General features: G+C 45.8%; 1 protein-coding gene across 1 annotated transcript; it reads left to right on the top strand.

The window, feature by feature from the left end:
- The first annotated feature begins 305 nt into the window (after positions 1-305).
- LOC139452433 (aldo-keto reductase 1B-like) lies at positions 306-19,008 on the top strand. Its single transcript, XM_071233905.1, has 10 exons — positions 306-531; positions 4,498-4,659; positions 5,502-5,618; positions 6,418-6,495; positions 6,770-6,892; positions 13,690-13,796; positions 15,551-15,632; positions 16,964-17,047; positions 18,192-18,274; positions 18,706-19,008. Exons 1-10 carry the CDS (start codon positions 448-450, stop codon positions 18,749-18,751), a joined length of 966 nt encoding a protein of 321 aa, XP_071090006.1. The 5' UTR covers positions 306-447; the 3' UTR covers positions 18,752-19,008.
- The last annotated feature ends 1,781 nt before the right edge of the window (positions 19,009-20,789 follow it).

The following is a 20,789-nucleotide window of genomic DNA, read 5'->3' as shown; positions in this document are numbered from 1 at the left end:
TAATGACCTGTCCCTAATTCAATTTATTGAGTTTCATGTGTAACCCACAATTTGAGTACTTACTGTTGCACCTATAGAGATAGTCCTGCACCATGACCATGGAATATATTTATTTTATTAGAAAAATAATAATCTAGAAATGCATACAAAAGCAAGTCTAGCTAGCTCAGGGAATTTTTTGTATTATTTTTAGAGTCAAGAAGGATATTGTGTAATATAAGATTTCAGAGACTAAATGTTAGTCTACTATAGAGACTGTGTGGTCGAATGTTATCCTAACTAGGGCAGATGTAAATGTTATGCGCTCTCATGAGACACCAGCTTGATAAATACAGAGACACGGCCTAGTTTACGGGATAACGTGAAATATAGCGAGGGACGAGTGGTGTTGGGAATATCGATGCTCTCCTAGTTGTCACGCCCCTCTCACAGCGTGGTCAGACAGACATGGCGGGGGTAGCGCCGACCATCACCCTCAACACCGGGCACCACATGCCGGTGCTGGGGCTAGGGACATTCAATATGTTCAAAGTAAGTACTAAATACTAACTAGGTTTTAGTGAAGGTTCTTCAAGATGAGCTATTAATAGTATACAGGATGATAATACCCATGCAACTAATGCATATATACGTTATGACCTTTGTGCGTATTTTGGTCAGTAGAGGAGTATATTTATATGCTGATAGTAACTGTTAAGTATACAGTTTGCAGAGGTGTGAAACTCCCGTATCGTGAAACATGGGGGCGGTGGGGTAGTCTAGTGGTTAAAGCGTTCGCTCGTCTCGCCGAAGGCCCGGGTTCGATTCCCTACATGGGTACAATGTATGAAGCCCATTTCTGGTGTCCCCCTCCGTGATATTGCTGGTTTATTGCTAAAATCGGCGTAAAAACCAAACCTACTTACACGTGAAACTGGCCTCACACAACAAACACGTGACTACGAACCGTACAGTACAGTACAGTTCCGAATGTGAACGTGGTATTTGTGCGATCTGCAGGGCATAGTTGACGGAACATAAGTATTTGCTATCGCTCTGAGATAGATAGAGAACTTGTGCCAGGACTTTATCGGGATACAAACGTACTGTGGGCTCATCCTTTGTTCACAGTACTAGACAACCTCCGTATGTTATGTTACATAGATACACTTGTACTGTGGCAGAGATGTTACCTTGACCTGGTGCCCTGTTTATACTCTCACATCTCCAAGGACGTTTGTCAGACCTGCTCACGGGATAGACATACGCTGCATGGTGTTGGAAGGCACAGTTATCACGTATTGTAGACCGCGTACCATTAAATGAAAAATTATTTCGTGTCTTTGTATCACGTTATCATCCTAATCCTGCGTCCTACCATTGCGTACCATCCGCCATGGCTGGTATTCCACAGGGATCGGTCCTTGGCCCATTATCATTTTTGATTTTTATAAATGACCTGGTTGATGATATGAACAGCATATAAATCTCTTTTAAGACCGCTCAACTCTGTATATACGATATAAAAGTTGGCAACTGTTGACAATTTGTTTGCTGTTGGCAAAATGACAGATATTAATTAGATCATCCTCTTACGATAACATAAACGTTCACATTGCAACATATACCCAGTGCAAATTTACATTTGCACCTGCTCCAGACATGATGCAAATTTGCTCTTGGTGTAAATATACACACATGAGTAAATGCGTTCACATGACAAGTATACTTACGTATGTATACTAGCCACACAAAGAAACTGTGCACGGAGAAAATATATTCTGGATTGAAATACAACACAGCAAGAACAAAATGATGCAGACGCTGTAGCAGCTGAATGATCGGACCATAAGAAAATGTCAACGGGACCTGAACAACATCTGTTACGATGACGTCAGAAGATCAAAATGGAGTAGAGGGGTCATACGACAAAGTCACAAAGTCAATAACGGGTAAGACCACCCTGTGCGTGAATCACAGCAGTGCATCGGCGACGCATGGAGTCCCCCAAATGGGCATGGAAGGCCTCGGGAATGGCCTGCCATATCCTCCTCAAATCCTGTGCCAAGTCACGGACGTTATCTGGAGGATGTGGAAGACGACGCAGACGGCGCTCAATTTCATCCCACACATGCTCTATTGGGGAGAGATCTGGAGAAACTGCAGGCCATGGCAGTAACATGACATTGTTATGGTGAAGGAAATCCATTGCAACCCTAGCCGTGTGAGGACGAGCGTTATCCTGTTGAAATGTCAATCCCGGGCCATAGAGGCGCATGTGAACGGGGTATTAGACGCACTGATAACACTATGTGGAACCTTACACCCTTATCAAAAAGACGGCAATCTCATAAATTAAGAACATTTTACAAAATACTATATATTGTTTCACTAAAGTATCACCACAACAGAAAATCCTGAAATATTTGGCTTTTAATAACTTAGACTATGGGGCCAGTTTTGGTAAAATTATCCATTCCCGCCTCAGGTTAGGATACAGTGATTTAAATCCGCGCAAATATCCTAGACATGTTCTTGAGTCTACCACCTGCTCCTGTGAATACCATTATGAGGATACCTGGATTCAGTATTATATGGAAATGCTACAACATCTACTGATACTAACCTTGCTATTATACAGTCTGTTTATTTGTTCATTGTAAAATCAGATTTAAAATTCAGACATGTGTCTTCTTTACAATTACATCAATCAAATAGTTCAATCTCCTTAAAATCAGATCTTAGTTTTCGCTACCTCTAAACGAAGATCTGAGGACATCCCATTAGGGGTCACATCAGAACGACCTTTCGTTAATATTGACCGACTAATGAAATGACTGATAAGAAATCGACATTAGCCAATCAGAAGGCAGCTTTCTCGAGCTTTACGACACGAGTTTCAAACTAGCGACTACGTTTCGAATCATATTTTGACGTATTCTCGATTAAAATTTAGACCTATCTTTGTCTTCACCCCGCCATGGTGAGAGGACAGCACGGTAGGGGGGTAGATCTGCCACCTACCTTTGTCTCCACCCCGCCATAGTGAGAGGACAGCACGGTAGGGGGGTAGATCTGCCACCTACCTTTGTCTTCACCCCGCCATGGTGAGAGGACAGCACGGTAGGGGGGTAGATCTGCCACCTACCTTTGTCTTCACCCCGCCATGGTGAGAGGACAGCACGGTAGGGGGGTAGATCTGCCACCTACCTTTGTCTCCACCCCGCCATGGTGAGAGGACAGCACGGTAGGGGGGTAGATCTGCCACCTACCTTTGTCTCCACCCCGCCATAGTGAGAGGACAGCACGGTAGGGGGGTAGATCTGCCACCTACCTTTGTCTTCACCCCGCCATGGTGAGAGGACAGCACGGTAGGGGGGTAGATCTGCCACCTACCTTTGTCTCCACCCCGCCATGGTGAGAGGACAGCACGGTAGGGGGGTAGATCTGCCACCTACCTTTGTCTCCACCCCGCCATGGTGAGAGGACAGCACGGTAGGGGGGTAGATCTGCCACCTACCTTTGTCTCCACCCCGCCATGGTGAGAGGACAGCACGGTAGGGGGGTAGATCTGCCACCTACCTTTGTCTCCACCCCGCCATAGTGAGAGGACAGCACGGTAGGGGGGTAGATCTGCCACCTACCTTTGTCTTCACCCCGCCATGGTGAGAGGACAGCACGGTAGGGGGGTAGATCTGCCACCTACCTTTGTCTTCACCCCGCCATAGTGAGAGGACAGCACGGTAGGGGGGTAGATCTGCCACCTACCTTTGTCTTCACCCCACCATGGTGAGAGGACAGCACGGTAGGGGGGTAGATCTGCCACCTACCTTTGTCTTCACCCCGCCATGGTGAGAGGACAGCACGGTGGGGGGGGGGGGGGGGGGGGGGTAGATCTGCCACCTACCTTTGTCTCCACCCCGCCATGGTGAGAGGACAGCACGGTAGGGGGGTAGATCTGCCACCTACCTTTGTCTTCACCCCGCCATGGTGAGACGACAGCACGGTAGGGGGGTAGATCTGCCACCTACCTTTGTCTCCGTCCCGCCATGGTGAGAGGACAGCACGGTGGAGGGGTAGATCTGCCACCTTCCTTTGTCTCCTACTCGCCATGGTGAGAGGACAGCACGGTAGGGGGGGTAGATCTGCCACCTACCTTTGTCTCCTACTCGCCATGGTGAGAGGACAGCACGGTAGGGATAGCACTGACACAGCATCGACTTTTTAATCTAAACGATACTCGAGTACAGATGACGTACTTATTTAGAAGACTTGTTATTTCAAATTCAGACTATGATCAATGTAAGAGCTCTATTTATATTGTATATCACAGTATTGCCACAGTATTGACGTCACATTCCGTTGTGAAATGTTGGGTTCGAACCAGGAATTCGACATGTTCACCATCTTTGGTTTGTCAGCACAGTGCTCGTGTCCCGTGACCTACGTCCATTGGCATTTCCTTCCACATTGAGCACAGAGGCCGTTATATAACGTACATGTTGTTCCCTTTGCCAGCAAGGAGAGGTCTACGAGGCGGTAAAAGCTGCCATCAGTTGTGGGTACCGCCTGATTGACACCGCCTGGGTTTACCGGTCGGAGGAGGAGATAGGGAATGCCATCACGGAGGTCGTCAACAGCGGTATAGTGAAGAGGGAAGACCTATTTATAACATCGAAGGTAATACTCGTGTGTGATATATACTACTCAAAACAAGTTAAAGAACACCCGCAAATGGAAGGTCTTGTTACAATACCCACCCCGACAGCCATAACAGATTAACTCTAGTCACAGGCAAAATTCGGGTGTTCTTTACCTTCTTTTGAGTAGTATATCTCATTTTTTAATTATTTTTTTTATATTTAACGCCGGACACATCAATATTCCGGCTATATGACGGCGGTCTGTATATAAGACGGTCTGTATATCAGACGGTCCAGTGATTGATATCATGAGCGTCGATCTACGCTATTGGGATACGATGACATGAATCAACCAAGTCAGCGGGCCCGACCACCCGATCCCGTTAGTCGCCATTTACGACAAGCATGGGTTGCTGAAGACCTATTCTTATCCGGAATCTTCACGGGAATGTTGTCCGGGGTTGTCCGGGGTAATGAAGTCAGGTGCGCCTGTGTTGGGGAGTCTCTGTTAGTCTTTAGTGTATTTATCATACTTCAGTCGAAGCATTTTGTTGTTGCTGTAATTCAGTTTCTAATGTTTTTGCAAGTGTGACACATTGGCTCATGGTATTTAGATATATGGCCGAATGTTAGACCCTTTGGTGAACAATTATTTTTGTATGCAATGCGCAACCAGTGACATGTCATAAGAAGCAATCTTCCCCTCTCACAATGTATTATTATTATTATTGTTGCTGTTGTTGTCATCATCATCATCATCATCATCATCATCATCATCATCATCATCATCATCATCATCATCACCACCACCACCACCACCACCATCATCATCATCATCATCATCATTATTATTATTAATTAGTATTGTTCTCTTGTCAGTTATGGAGCATCTTCCACGCCCCGGACCGTGTTGAGGTCGCCCTCAGAGACTCTCTCAAGGACCTGAAAGCGGACTATGTGGACTTGTATCTCATGCACTGGCCAATGGCGTGGCAGGTATATGTATTTGGATTCAGACGTTGTTTGTGATTGGTCGGCACATGCGGACGTCAGAGGAAACATTATAGGTTTTTCTTCATTGTTTATATTTCTGTAGTCATGTTTGAAAAGCAGATACGGATGCTCTTGAAAAAACACATGAACTGCAGATACATATTTAAACCCTGGTATTTTGCGGAATCCATTACACCCGGTACTTCAGATATGTCATATCATGACGACCTTCATTAGATAACATCTTGAGGTGAGGTGAAATGGGGTTTAACGTCGCGTTCAAGATTATTGCACTAATATAGCGACGTGCATGCACGTGTGTGTGTGTGTGTGTGTGTGTGTGTGTGTGTGTGTGTGTGTGTGTGTGTGTGTGTGTGTGTGTGTGTGTGTGTGTGTGTGTGTGTCTGCTTGTACTAGTACGGACTAATGCCGATTTAATAATGCCAGCCCACTGAGATACCATGCCGCAGTTTAACATGAATAACCTCCTCAGACACAGTATACTGACTCCGATCCGACCAGTCCTTGTTTAAGCCCTTAATGTCGTGCGCAAGGCAGGGTAACAACAAGAACCATCTTTAAACGGGGATCGAACCCGGACCTTCCGCTCTCCGAGCAGAGGCTCTACCCACGAGACCTTGGAGGCGGTCCCATCTTGAAGCACTTATGTTATATTCTATAGAAAGGGTATGCTGAATCACAATTAAACTTTTGTAGCTTAGTTCCATGATTTAAACGTGGTAGTTGTACCGGTTGGACCTCTAATGATTCCTACTATTCTGTTTCGTCAACACTATGGTAGGAGCCAGCAGACCGCACAGCGTGGATCATGAATACAGACTTCAAACCTGCTGACGTAGACTACATTGACACGTGGCGAGTGAGTCCTGTCTCCCATCGCGGTAGCATACAAACACTGGAGATTCAAATATTTAACAACGGAACAATAATAAAATGTGTTTATTTTACACTCCACCATATATCCTATCACTTTAGGTCGGATAGCCGATTGCTTCATCACGAGGTATTCTATTCATAAGTACCATGGTCTTTTATTACATTAGAAAGTATTGGTAGTATTGCCCACACACGCTATGGGCATTCTTTGTGTGGAATTAGCCTTATACAAATGTACATATAACTATTTGAATCAGGCCATGGAACGTCTTGTCGACAAGGGACTCGTGAAGGCGATAGGCATCTCCAACTTCAACATGGCACAGCTCAAACGTCTACTGTCTGCAGACAATCTCAAGTATAAGCCGGCCAACTTGCAGGTGCGTGGTGTAGAGTCAGAGTTGTATGGAGGCCGGGGGTCAGTGTTGTATGAAGACTTGGGGTCAGTTTTGTATTGATGCTTGGGGTCAGTGTTGTTGTATTGATGCTTGGGGTCAGTGTTGTTGTATTGATGCTTGGGGTCAGTGTTGTATTGATGCTTGGGGTCAGTGTTGTATTGATGCTTGGGGTCAGTGTTGTTTTATGGAGGCTAGGGGTCAGTGTTGTTGTATTAATGCTTGGGGTCAGTGTTGTATTGATGCTTGGGGTCAGTGTTGTATTGAGGCTTGGGTCAGAGTTGTTGAATGGAGGCTTGGGGTCAGTGTTGTTGTTTGGAGGCCTGGGGTCAGTGTTGCTCTATGGAGGCTTAGGGTCAGTGTTGTTGTATGGAAGCCTGGGGTCAGTGTTGTTGTATTGATGCTTGGGGTCAGTGTTGTTGTATTGATGCTTGGGGTCAGTGTTGTTGTATTGATGTTTGGGGTCAGTGTTGTTGCATTGATGCTTGGGGTCAGTGTTGTTGTATTGATGCTTGGGGTCAGTGTTGTTGTTTGGAGGCCTGGGGTCAGTATTGTTGTATGGAGGCCTGGGATCAGTGTTGTTGTATTGATGCTTGGGGTCACTGTTGTTGTATTAATGCTTGGGGTCAGTGTTGTTGTATTGATGCTTGGGGTCAGTGTTGTTGTATGGATGCTTGGGGTCAGTGTTGTTGTATTGATGCTTGGGGTCAGTGTTGTTGTGTGTGGAGGCTTGGGGTCAGTGTTGTATGGAGGCTTGCGGTCAGTGTTGTATGAAAGTTTGGGGTCAGTGTTGTTGTATTGATGCTTGGGGTCAGTGTTGTATTGATGCTTGGGGTCAGTGTTGTATTGAGGCTTGGGTCAGAGTTGTTGAATGGAGGCTTGGGGTCAGTGTTGTTGTTTGGAGGCCTGGGGTCAGTGTTGCTGTATGGAGGCTTAGGGTCAGTGTTGTTGTATGGAAGCCTGGGGTCAGTGTTGTTGTATTGATGCTTGGGGTCAGTGTTGTTGTATGGAGGCTTGGGGTCAGTGTTGTTGTATTGATGCTCGGGGTCAGTGTTGTATTGGTGCTTGGGGTCAGTGTTGTTGTATTGATGCTTGGGGTCAGTGTTGTTGTATGGAGGCTTGGGGTCAGTGTTGTTGTATGGATGCTCGGGGTCAGTGTTGTATTGGTGCTTGGGGTCAGTGTTGTTGTATTGATGCTCGGGGTCAGTGTTGTATTGGTGCTTGGGGTCAGTGTTGTTGTATGAAGGTTTGGGGTCAGTGTTGTTGTATGGAGGCCTGGGGTCACTGTTGTTGTATGGAGGCTTGGGGTCAGTGTTGTTGTTTGGAGGCCTTGGGCCAGTGGTGTTGTATGGAGGCCTGGGGTCAGTGTTGTTGTATGAAGGTTTGGGGTCAGTGTTGTTGTATTGATGCCTGGGGTCAGTGTTGTTGTATGGAGGTCTGGGGTCAGTGTTGTTGTTTGGAGGCCTGGGGTCAGTGTTGTTGTATGAAGGTTTGGGGTCAGTGTTGTTGTATGGAGGCTTGGGGTCAGTGTTGTTGTATGGAGGCTTGGGGTCAGTGTTGTTGTATTGATGCTCGGGGTCAGTGTTGTATTGGTGCTTGGGGTCAGTGTTGTTGTATTGATGCTCGGGGTCAGTGTTGTATTGGTGCTTGGGGTCAGTGTTGTTGTATGAAGGTTTGGGGTCAGTGTTGTTGTATGGAGGCCTGGGGTCACTGTTGTTGTATGGAAGCCTTGGGGTCAGTGTTGTTGTTTGGAGGCCTTGGGCCAGTGGTGTTGTATGGAGGCTTGGGGTCAGTGTTGTTGTATGAAGGTTTGGGGTCAGTGTTGTTGTGTTGATGCCTGGGGTCAGTGTTGTTGTATGGAGGCCTGGGGTCAGTGTTGTTGTATGGAGGCCTGGGGTCACTGTTGTTGTATGGAGGCTTTGGGTCAGTGTTGTTGTATGGAAGCCTGGGGTCAGTGTTGTAGTATGGAGGCCTGGGGTCAGTGTTGTTGTATGGAAGCCTGGGGTCACTGTTGTTTTATGGAGGCCTGGGGTCACTGTTGTTGTATGAAGGTTTGGGGTCAGTGTTGTTGTATGGAGGCCTGGGGTCAGTGTTGTTATATGGAGGCTTGGGGTCAGTGTTGTTATATGGAGGCTTGGGGTCAGTGTTGTTATATGGAGGCTTGGGGTCAGTGTTGTTGTATGGAGGCCTGGGGTCAGTGTTGTTGTATGGAGGCTTGGGGTCAGTGTTGTTGTATGGAAGCCTGGGGTCAGTGGTGTTTTATGGAGGCTTGGGGTCAGTGTTGTTGTATGGAAGCCTGGGGTCAGTGTTGTTGTATGGAGGCCTGGGGTCAGTGTTGTTTTATGGAGGCTTGGGGTCAGTGTTGTTGTATGAAGGTTTGGGGTCAGTGTTGTTGTATGGAGGCCTGGGGTCACTGTTGTTGTATGAAGGCTTGGGGTCACTGTTGTTGTATGGAGGCCTGGGGTCAGTGTTGTATGAAGGCCTGGGGTCACTGTTGTTGTATGGAGGCCTGGGGTCAGTGTTGTTTTATGGAGGCTTGGGGTCAGTGTTGTTGTATGAAGGTTTGGGGTCAGTGTTGTTGTATTGATGCTTGGGGTCAGTGGTGTTGTATGAAGGCCTGGGGTCACTGTTGTTGTATGGAAGCCTGGGGTCAGTGTTGTTGTATGGAGGCCTGGGGTCAGTGTTGTTGTATGGAGGCTTGGGGTCAGTGTTGTTGTATGGAGGCCTGGGGTCACTGTTGTTGTATTGATGCTTGGGGTCAGTGGTGTTGTATGAAGGCCTGGGGTCACTGTTGTTGTATGGAAGCCTGGGGTCAGTGTTGTTGTATGGAGGCCTGGGGTCAGTGTTGTTGTATGGAGGCTTGGGGTCAGTGTTGTTGTATGGAGGCTTGGGGTCAGTGTTGTTGTATGAAGGTTTGGGGTCAGTGTTGTTGTATGGAGGCCTGGGATCAGTGTTGTTGTATGAAGGCTTAGGGTCAGTGTTGTATGGAGGCCTGGGGTCAGTGGTGTTGTATGGAGGTCTGGGGTCAGTGTTGTTGTATTGATGCTTGGGGTCAGTGTTGTTGTATGGAGGCCTGGGGTCAGTGTTGTTGTATGGAGGCTTGGGGTCAGTGGTGTTGTATAGAGGCCTAGGGTCAGTGTTGTTGTATGAAGGCTTGGGGTCAGTGTTGTTGTATAGAGGCCTAGGGTCAGTGTTGTTGTATGGAGGCCTGGGTCAGTGTTGTTGTATGGAGGCCTGGGGTCAGTGTTGTTGTATGAAGGCTTGGGGTCAGTGTTGTTGTATGGAAGCCTGGGGTCAGTGGTGTTGTATGGAGGTCTGGGGTCACTGTTGTTGTATGGAGGCCTGGGGTCAGTGTTGTTGTATGGAGGCCTGGGGTCAGTGTTGTTGTATGGAGGCTTGGGGTCAGTGTTGTTGTATTGAAGCCTGGGGACAGTGGTGTTGTATTGATGCTTAGGGTCAGTGGTGTTGTATGGAAGCCTGGGGTCAGTGTTGTTGTATGGAGGCCTGGGGTCACTGTTGTTGTATGGAAGCCTGGGGTCAGTGTTGTTGTTTGCAGGCCTAGGGTCACTGTTGTTGTATTGATGCTTGGGGTCAGTGTTGTTGTATGGAGGCTTAGGGTCATTGTTGTTGTATGGAGGCCTGGGGTCAGTGTTGTTGTATGGAGGCCTGGGGTCAGTGTTGTTGTATGAAGGTTTGGGGTCAGTGTTGTTGTATGGAGGCCTTGGGGTCACTGTTGTTGTATGGAAGCCTGGGGTCAGTGTTGTTGTATGGAGGCCTGGGGTCACTGTTGTTGTATGGAGGCCTGGGGTCAGTGTTGTTGTATGAAGGTTTGGGGTCAGTGTTGTTGTATGGAAGCCTGGGGTCAGTGTTGTTGTATGGAGGCCTGGGGTCAGTGTTGTTGTATGGAGGCCTGGGGTCAGTGGTGTTGTATGAAGGTTTGGGGTCACTGTTGTTGTATGGAAGCCTGGGGTCAGTGTTGTTGTATGGAGGCTTGGGGTCAGTGTTGTTGTATGGAGGCCTGGGAACACTGTTGTTGTATGGAGGCCTGGGGTCAGTGGTGTTGTATGAAGGTTTGGGGTCAGTGTTGTTGTATGAAGGTTTGGGGTCACTGTTGTTGTATGGAGGCCTGGGGTCAGTGTTGTTGTATGGAGGCCTGGGGTCAGTGGTGTTGTATGAAGGTTTGGGGTCACTGTTGTTGTATGGAAGCCTGGGGTCAGTGTTGTTGTATGGAAGCCTGGGGTCACTGTTGTTGTATGGAGGCCTGGGGTCAGTGGTGTTGTATGGAGGCCTGGGGTCAGTGTTGTTGTATGAAAGCCTGGGGTCACTGTTGTATGGAGGCCTGGGATCATTGTTGTTGTATGGAGGCCTGGGGTCACTGTTGTTGTATGGAGGCGTGGGGCAGTGTTGTTGTATGGAGGCGTGGGGTCAGTGGTGTTGTATTGATGCTTAGGGTCAGTGTTGTTGTATGGAGGCCTGGGGTCAGTGTTGTTGTATGAAAGCCTGGGGTCACTGTTGTTATATGAAGCCTTGGGGCAGTGTTGTTGTATTGATGCTTAGGGTCAGTGTTGTTGTATGGAGGCCTGGGGTCAGTGTTGTTATATGAAGCCTTGGGGCAGTGTTGTTGTATTGATGCTTAGGGTCAGTGTTGTTGTATGAAAGCCTGGGGTCAGTGTTGTTGTATGGAGGCCTGGGGTCAGTGTTGTTGTATGGAGGCCTGGGGTCAGTGTTGTTGTATGGAGGCCTGGGGTCAGTGTTGTTGTATGGAGGCCTGGGGTCAGTGGTGTTGTATGAAAGCCTGGGGTCAGTGTTGTTGTATGGAGGCCTGGGGTCAGTGTTGTTGTATGGAGGCCTGGGGTCAGTGTTGTTGTATGGAGGCCTGGGGTCAGTGTTGTTGTATGGAGGCCTGGGGTCACTGTTGTTGTATGGAGGCCTGGGGTCAGTGTTGTTGTATGGAGGCCTGGGGTCAGTGGTGTTGTATGAAAGCCTGGGGTCAGTGTTGTTGTATGGAGGCCTGGGGTCAGTGTTGTTGTATGGAGGCCTGGGGTCAGTGTTGTTGTATGGAGGCCTGGGGTCAGTGTTGTTGTATGGAGGCCTGGGGTCACTGTTGTTGTATGGAGGCCTGGGGTCAGTGTTGTTGTATGGAGGCCTGGGGTCAGTGTTGTTGTATGGAGGCCTGGGGTCAGTGTTGTTGTATGGAGGCCTGGGGTCAGTGTTGTTGTATGGAGGCCTGGGGTCAGTGTTGTTGTATGGAGGCCTGGGGTCAGTGTTGTTGTATGGAGGCCTGGGGTCAGTGTTGTTGTATGGAGGTCTGGGGTCAGTGGTGTTGTATGAAAGCCTGGGGTCAGTGTTGTTGTATGGAGGCTTGGGGTCAGTGTTGTTGTATGGAGGCCTGGGTTCAGTGTTGTTGTATGGAGGCCTGGGGTCAGTGTTGTTGTATGGAGGCCTGGGGTCAGTGTTGTTGTATGAAAGCCTGGGGTCAGTGGTGTTGTATGGAAGCCTTGGGGCAGTGGTGTTGTATGGAGGCCTGGGGTCAGTGGTGTTGTATGGAGGCCTGGGGTCAGTGTTGTTGTATGGAGGCCTTGGGGCAGTGTTGTTGTATGGAGGCCTTGGGGCAGTGTTGTTGTATGGAGGCCTTGGGGCAGTGTTGTTGTATGGAGGCCTTGGGGCAGTGTTGTTGTATGGAGGCCTGGGGTCAGTGGTGTTGTATAGAGGCCTAGGGTCAGTGTTGTTGTATGGAGGCCTTGGGGCAGTGTTGTTGTATGGAGGCCTGGGGTCAGTGGTGTTGTATAGAGGCCTAGGGTCAGTGTTGTTGTATGGAGGCCTTGGGGCAGTGTTGTTGTATGGAGGCTTGGGGTCAGTGGTGTTGTATAGAGGCCTAGGGTCAGTGTTGTTGTATGGAGGCCTTGGGGCAGTGTTGTTGTATGGAGGCTTGGGGTCAGTGGTGTTGTATAGAGGCCTAGGGTCAGTGTTGTTGTATGGAGGCTTGGGGTCAGTGGTGTTGTATAGAGGCCTAGGGTCAGTGTTGTTGTATGGAGGCCTGGGGGCAGTGTTGTTGTATGGAGGCCTGGGGTCAGTGGTGTTGTATGAAAGCCTGGGGTCAGTGGTGTTGTATGGAAGCCTTGGGGCAGTGTTGTTGTATGGAGGCCTTGGGGCAGTGTTGTTGTATGGAGGCCTTGGGGCAGTGTTGTTGTATGGAGGCCTGGGGTCAGTGGTGTTGTATAGAGGCCTAGGGTCAGTGTTGTTGTATGGAGGCCTTGGGGCAGTGTTGTTGTATGGAGGCCTGGGGTCAGTGGTGTTGTATAGAGGCCTAGGGTCAGTGTTGTTGTATGGAGGCCTTGGGGCAGTGTTGTTGTATGGAGGCTTGGGGTCAGTGGTGTTGTATAGAGGCCTAGGGTCAGTGTTGTTGTATGGAGGCTTGGGGTCAGTGGTGTTGTATAGAGGCCTAGGGTCAGTGTTGTTGTATGGAGGCCTGGGGGCAGTGTTGTTGTATGGAGGCCTTGGGGCAGTGTTGTTGTATTGATGCTTAGGGTCAGTGGTGTTGTATTGAGCCTTCACATCTGTACTGAAGCCCCAAGGGCATGCTGTTGCTTATTTCCTCCACAGTGTTTAATGTACCGTTTAACTATTTGTTCCAGACTTTGATTGTTTAAGTAAAATGATATATAAACATAAACAATTTTAATGTTCATCAAATTCACGAACACGTCTTATTACTTTCCTTTCGTCTTAAAGTTATTACATAAGTCATGTTCATGTCACCAATACAACCCTGTCTTTTACAGATTGAAATCAGCCCCTACATGGACAACAGCGACCTCGTCAACTTCTGTCAGGAAAACGACATCACCGTTACGGCGTACACCCCCCTCGCTAAAGGAGGAAATGAATAGTCAGTAAATATTGTCATGGGTCTTCAGTTTTCCCGAAATAGACTTCAAAGTTCAATAAAGTCTTATTAAAACGATGTTCTTACAGTTAGTGCGCGGGGGTCATTGCTTAATGGTCGCATTGTCCTGGAAGATGTATTTATCAGCGATGAAATACATTTTTGATACATTTAACAAATAAAACTATATGAACTTGGAATATGCGTAAATGCAGAAGAAAACTATATATGAAACTTTAATGATTAACAGCGACGTATTAATAGAGACTGTGAATGAGTTTGATTATACTCCGATTTTAACAATATGTCAGCATTACTGCGGTAGGGGACACCGGAAATGGGCTTCACACTTTGTACACATTTTGGGAATCGAACCCGGGTCTTCGGTGTGACGAGCGAACGCTTTAACCACTAGGCTACCTGACCGCACCCTTGCCAAGATATATAAGTGGCTCCACCTATTGCATCCACAAGTGGCGGAACTCATCGAAACAACGGGGAAAACATATTCAATCTCTTAAAACATAGGACCCGTGAAGAAGGTCTTCAGCAACCCATGCTTGCCGTAAAAGATGACAATGCTTGTCGTAAAAGGCGAGTAACGGGATCGTGTGGTCAGGCTCGCTGACTTTGTTGATTCATGTCATCGTATCCCAATAGCGTAGATCGACGCTCATGATATCAATCACTGGACCGTCTGGTCCAGGCTCGATCGACTGAAGATCGACTGAAAGTTGTTTCGTTATTGAAGGTCATGTCACTCAAGTAAAATATCGATTTTACGTTGTTATTCATTCATATTAACGGTTTTAATGTTTTGTAGCAAGATATGAAAATGATGGACGTTACAGAAGGGGTTTATCGCTTATATTTATTCAATTTAGAAGCTCAGATGATGAGGATTTGAATGATTTACGGCTGCGAATATTGAAAACAATGCAACTCTGAAGGTTCCCTAGCCATTGATAGAAAGGCTTAAATCACTTATGCTATACAATTAACATGCAAAAACGCTTTGCTTTAATCCTTTCATTTGAATTTATTTAACGTGTTTTATTATTCAAATATCTCATGCATATTGTCTCAATTTTTAAACCTCACAGAATGTAACATCAGTTAAAAAAGACTTGGTTTCAATTTAGAACATTACAGAAAATAATACACGTCAATTGTATCAGTAAAAATATTTTCAAAATGAAATCTCTTAACTTAAAAACATAAAAACCAAGAGTGGTGTGGCATTTACAATCTGGTTCTAGCACATCCTCACGACTCAAGTTTCATAATATGTTATTGTGTAATACCGTAATCGACTGAATAAGCGCCTGGGGTGCTCTCAAAAATAGAATTAGGGGGCTCTTATTAGAATATTATTATGGTGAAAAACAACAGGGTTAAAAGATCGTAAATTTCGTGGTTTATGCTGAAAGCCTGAAATGTTTATTTTCGACAGATATATTTTTCCAGAATCTAATTTCCCACAATTAAGGATGCATATAACACACGTATTATACACGAATAAATAAGTCTTGTGTACATTGATCAATCGGTAGGGGTGCTTATTGGGGTTGTTCACTAGCCAATATATCAGCAAATATCGCCGTGGGCTCTTATAAGAGCGGGGCGCTTATTACGTCGAATACGGTACATTGAATAAATGTGTGTTGTTGTACCTCTCGTACTCTGGGTGTTAACACACTTTTTGTTTTGACGTTTTGAAGCATGATGTTATACAAAGTATGTTAACTCGCCAACAGTGCCGGGAAGCCGACTCCCAGTCTCATGGAGGAGAGCGTTCTCAAGGACATTGCCCTGAAATACGACAAGACACCAGCACAGGTAGGAGATCAGTCAGCTGGAGGAAGTACATTGGTGGCAATGTTTGTTTGTGTTTGTTGCTTAACGCAACACTCAGCAATATTCCAGCTGTATGACGGCAATCATTGATTGTTCGTGAGCGTTATGAAATACAGTGACAGTGTACAAATGTGATTTATAACAAACAATGCATATTTCAATGGTCAAGCATTCACTGCAATATTCATGATTTAATCTGAAGATTGATTTATTCAATATGCCTCTATCAGTGTACACATAACAAAGAGAAGTCTGGCTTCTGTGTGGTTAAGAATGAGTACATTCTGTGACCAGCACAGAATCAGGCAAATGACTTAGTGTCAGTTCTAGAGAACCAGTAATCCTGACCACATTCATACAGGTAATGTAAGAGGGTGGGCAGATGTGTATGTGAAAGTTGGCAGCACCTCCTGTCTAGCAGTCTCCATCTAAGGCTTATCATCATACACTAACATGCGCAAAATATACTCAAATTATGATTTGTTTGTTTGTTGTTTAACGCCGCACTCAGCAATTTTCCAGCTATATGACTGGTCTGTAAATAATCGAATCTGGACCAGACAATCAAGTGATTGATTTCATGAGCATCGATCCACCAATTAGGATACAATGATATGTATCAACCAAGTCAGCGAGCCTGACCACCCGATCCCGTTAGTCGCCTTTTACGACAAACATAGTCGCCTTTACGGCAAGCATGGGATGCTGAAGACCTATTCTACCCGGATCTTCACGGCAATGCTTCAGATTACTGACAAACGATGAATAGGACCCTCCATTGTTTAGGAATGTGTATCTGGGTGTATATATTTTATTTATGAAACCTTTCATGAATAACAACTGAACCTGGCGTATTCACATCAATCAATTAAGGGAGATATTTACCTGGACCAGATCCACAAAGCAATCGTAGCGCTACGACAGTCTCAATTCTGTGTTAACGTAGGGTAGTTGTGATCGCCTCAATGCTATAGTACCATTGTGCAATTGATCCCTGTAGTCCAATGCCCTTTGCTACACCTGGAACACAATGAGGGTTGTCTCCCTTTACAACCTTCCCTAAGGTCAGCGATCTCTGTTCCATTTGGCCTTTTAGTTTATTAGCGCCAAAGATGAGATTTTTATTCTATGGTTTTGAAGTGTTGATGGTGTTTAGTTTCAGGGAAAATGATACGTTTTAAGTAAATTACATCTTTGTATGACAAATTCACGTTATTTGTTATTTCCGTGGATTAACATTTGTAAATAACTAACTCTCTTTACAACTACATAACGTAGTTTCAATTGACAACCCAAGCTATGATAACACGCAGGTTGCTCTGAGATGGGCGTACCAGAGGGGATATGCCACCGTTCCTAAAAGCGTAACAGCTCACAGAATCCAGGAGAACATCAAGGTAAGAACATATAGATCTAGTACCAGGTCAGAGGTCAGTTCCAGCAGTTCGTTCAATCACCACTATTTTTTATCTCTCCAATTCTATGATTGATACTACTAATAACAGGCCACGTATATTGCGCATATTTCCAAATCACACAGTGGCATGCTCAAAACGTCATTATAACCCACTGGATCAGTGTTCACTCTAGAATCATTCTCAGCTCAATATGCAGCCCAAGCTGCCCGTCAGGTGCTAGAAGGTTAACACCACTCTCATTCTCTCTCTCTCTCTCTCTCTCTCTCTCTCTCTCTCTCTCTCAGACACACACACTCGCGCGCACACACACGCAGACACTCGCGCGCGTACACACACACACGCACACGCGCGCACGCACGCACACACACACACACACACACACACACACACACACACTCCGTGCTTTTCAACCTGGTGCACAGTGTGTGCAATGGGGACAAGTTTTCTCAGAAACTAATGAAGTTGCATGAATGAAAGTGTGCATGCTTACCTCAGGGATACATGACGAAAGCGAGTTCGAAAAATTGGTGCCGTAATTTGTTTTTTTCCAGAGTTTTGGCCCTTGATCCATGTTATAATGTGTGCAGTGGGGGTCACATTTTCTATGAAACTACAGCAGTTAGCTTATCTAAGAGATACTTATCAGGCCTATGTTATTTTTCCAGACAAGGGACCTTTTCTGTGTATTATTTTCACACTTAATCATTTCTTCTAATTATAACACACACATCTCTTTTCAAGGCTTTATAGGACCACTATATTGACAAACACAATTCTAATGTACCCCGTGGCGGGGGAGAGTAATAACAATGTGTTCTTATTATAGATGATGCTAATGTCGCCCGTTGAATATCACACCTCTCACACTATTCGTGACGTTATTGTCGTAATGGAGATGTGATTACATTTCATGTTTGATGTGACACTCTCTCCTTCCTAGTTTGGGACGGTCGGGTAACCTAGTGGTTAAAGCGTTCGCAAGTCACGACGAACACCCGGGTTCGATTCCTGAAATAGGTACAATGTGTGAAGCCCATTTCTCGTGTCCCTTGTCGTGATATTGCTGGAATATTGCTAAAAGCGGCTTAAAACCATAATCACTCACTCACTTTCTCCTTCCTAGTTGTTTGACTTCGAGCTGTCTGCAGATGAGATGAAGTCCATCGCCACCCTGAACAAAGACATGCGTCTGGTCTGGCTGGATAAGTGAGTGTTTATTTCATCTGTGAAGGATGTGTATTTAGAGGATCCAGACACTTTATTTGCATCCTGCCCAAAAAATAATTATTGAAATCAATAACCGAAACATCCTTCCGTTGACGTTTTCCTAAAGACCCTGCAATCATCAAATGTGTCTTGTGATCTGCATCAGGTATAAACATATAAAATATATAACTCACTCACTCGCTCTGACGCTGTATCTACCTCTCCACCTAAAGGATATTTGATTAGTATTTGTTTTGATAACGCTGTGACGTCAGGTTTATGACTCCTTTCCTTGGTGCATTTTTGTGACAGCATTTATTCGCATAAACATATCAAGTATCTCCACTGTCCAAAACTCAACTCACATACTTACTGTCTCAAGCACTGTCTTAACTCAGCTATGTTCATGATCGGCCATTTTTACTTTACAGCTTCAAATCCTTCCCAGAGTACCCTTTCGAGTACCCGAGTGAGTAGCCGAGTGAATAGCCGAGTGAATACCCGAGTGAATACCCGAGTGAATACCCGAGTAAATAGCCAGCAGTTAACGTACTGGACAGGATGAAACAGGGGCCCTTGCGGACCTGTGGGAGTCGATGTATCTACAACAGAACCTGTCGTCCTCTCTGTGCAGATGCGTGCATAATGCACCGTTCTGGCTCGTGTAACGCATATACTGTGCAATGTTCTTGTTTTATTCAGTTTTTAGAAATAAATGAAACATGCAGTTCTTAGCATCTCGTTTGTGGTCAGATGACGCGTACGTTGGCCAGTCACTGAATTAATGACCCATTTGTTGAAAGGTAAATTCCTACCTACACGATAGTTGGCCTAACCCATAACACTCCCAATCTCCCATTTATCTTTGTACTATCTTATCACGTAACAGGTACTTAAATACCACATTTGAATATCAGCAGAGGGCTAGATAGCCAGAACCTACTTAACCTAATCAGTACGATGTGGGACGATGGGGTGGTCCAGCAGTTAGAGCGTTCGCTCGTTACGTGGAAGGTCAGGGTTTGATTCTAACATGGGAAAAATTATGAAGCCCATGTCTGGCATCCTTCGCCGTGATATTGCTGAAAGTGACTCACTCATTCACCCAGTACGATGTGGTCAAAAGCCTAGATAAACATCTAAGGATAGTACATTCGTAAACATACCACTAGATGTATTTGATTAGCCCTGATAGAAGTAAGCGTGCAATGTTTCGAATAGAACTGTGGCAGCGCCCGGTAACTGTCCAGCCATATATCCTTACATTATATTTCAGTATGAAAAAAGTTTGACGTTAAATTTATACTCATTGAGTATGACGGTTTGACTAGTAAAACAAGAAGTCGAAATCCATAGGTCGTTTTTGTATTCATTGTGAATGGCACTCAAAGACATCATAGGAATGACGTACTGAATGGCACTCAAAGACATCATAGGAATGACGTCCCGATTAACCACGCGTCATCATTGAAAGAAGCGGCAGTAAAAGGACATACATATTGGTGTGTACTTGTGGTATATGCAGCGATTTTACGACATACATTCATTCAGATCACTGCAAATACAACAGCAAGGTCGTTCTGGTGTAACATGCGATGCAACCAGTGCAAGAATCACAAGAAATCTCAACAAGACTCTCTAGCGAAATCCTCCGGATCAACAGACATTCCAGGATAACGATCCAAGGTTCTGAGTCATGTCCCTTTGAGCGTATGCGCGCGCACGCACACACACACACACACACACACACACACACACACACACACACACACACACACACACACACACACACACACACACACACACACACACACACACACACACATATACACATAAACACACACACACACGTACAGACATAACACACATACTGAGACACACACATGCTCACACACACACACACGCACGCACGCACGCACACACAGTGAGCATTATTAAACGCCTCCTGATTTAAAACCCAATTCCGGAAAATAATGACAAACTAGGATCGGAAAGAAATTGAGCGCCTTTGGGATTATCATGGCCGCACACATACACACACACACACATGCTCACACACACACACACACACACACGTACATACTCATAACACACATACACAGAGACACACAAATGCTCACACACACATACACACACACGTACACACACACACACACCTACACATTCATAACACACATACACAGACACAAACATGTACACACACATACTCATAACACATACAGACACACACATGCACACATAAACACACGTACACACTCATAACACATACACAGACACACACATGCACACACAATCACACACACATGTACACACTCATAACACATACAGGCACGCACGCGCGCGCGCACGCACGCACACACACACACACACACACTGAACATAATTAAACACCTCCTGATTTAAAATGCAATTCCGAAAAATAATGACAAACCAGGATCGGGAAGAAATTGAGCACCTCAGATCTTAATGTGACCAATCGGGTTTTTTTTAGTCCTGAAGGTGATATTTGTTTTAA

Source organism: Haliotis cracherodii, unplaced genomic scaffold (assembly GCF_022045235.1).
Source record: "Haliotis cracherodii isolate W230 unplaced genomic scaffold, xgHalCrac1.p SCAF_9, whole genome shotgun sequence".
Classification (NCBI taxonomy): Eukaryota; Metazoa; Mollusca; class Gastropoda; order Lepetellida; family Haliotidae; genus Haliotis; species Haliotis cracherodii.
The sequence above is the reverse complement of the archived record's forward strand: the minus strand, read 5'-3'. Positions and strand labels throughout refer to the sequence as shown.

Bases quoted from the DNA above. Each gene is read 5' to 3' on its own strand.
- LOC139452433 (XM_071233905.1), top strand. From the start codon at position 448: ATGGCGGGGGTAGCGCCGACCATCACCCTCAACACCGGGCACCACATG. The intron at 6,496-6,769 runs GTGAGTCCTGTC...TATTTGAATCAG, and splicing joins ACTACATTGACACGTGGCGA to GCCATGGAACGTCTTGTCGA. The intron at 15,633-16,963 runs GTAGGAGATCAG...GATAACACGCAG, and splicing joins ACGACAAGACACCAGCACAG to GTTGCTCTGAGATGGGCGTA.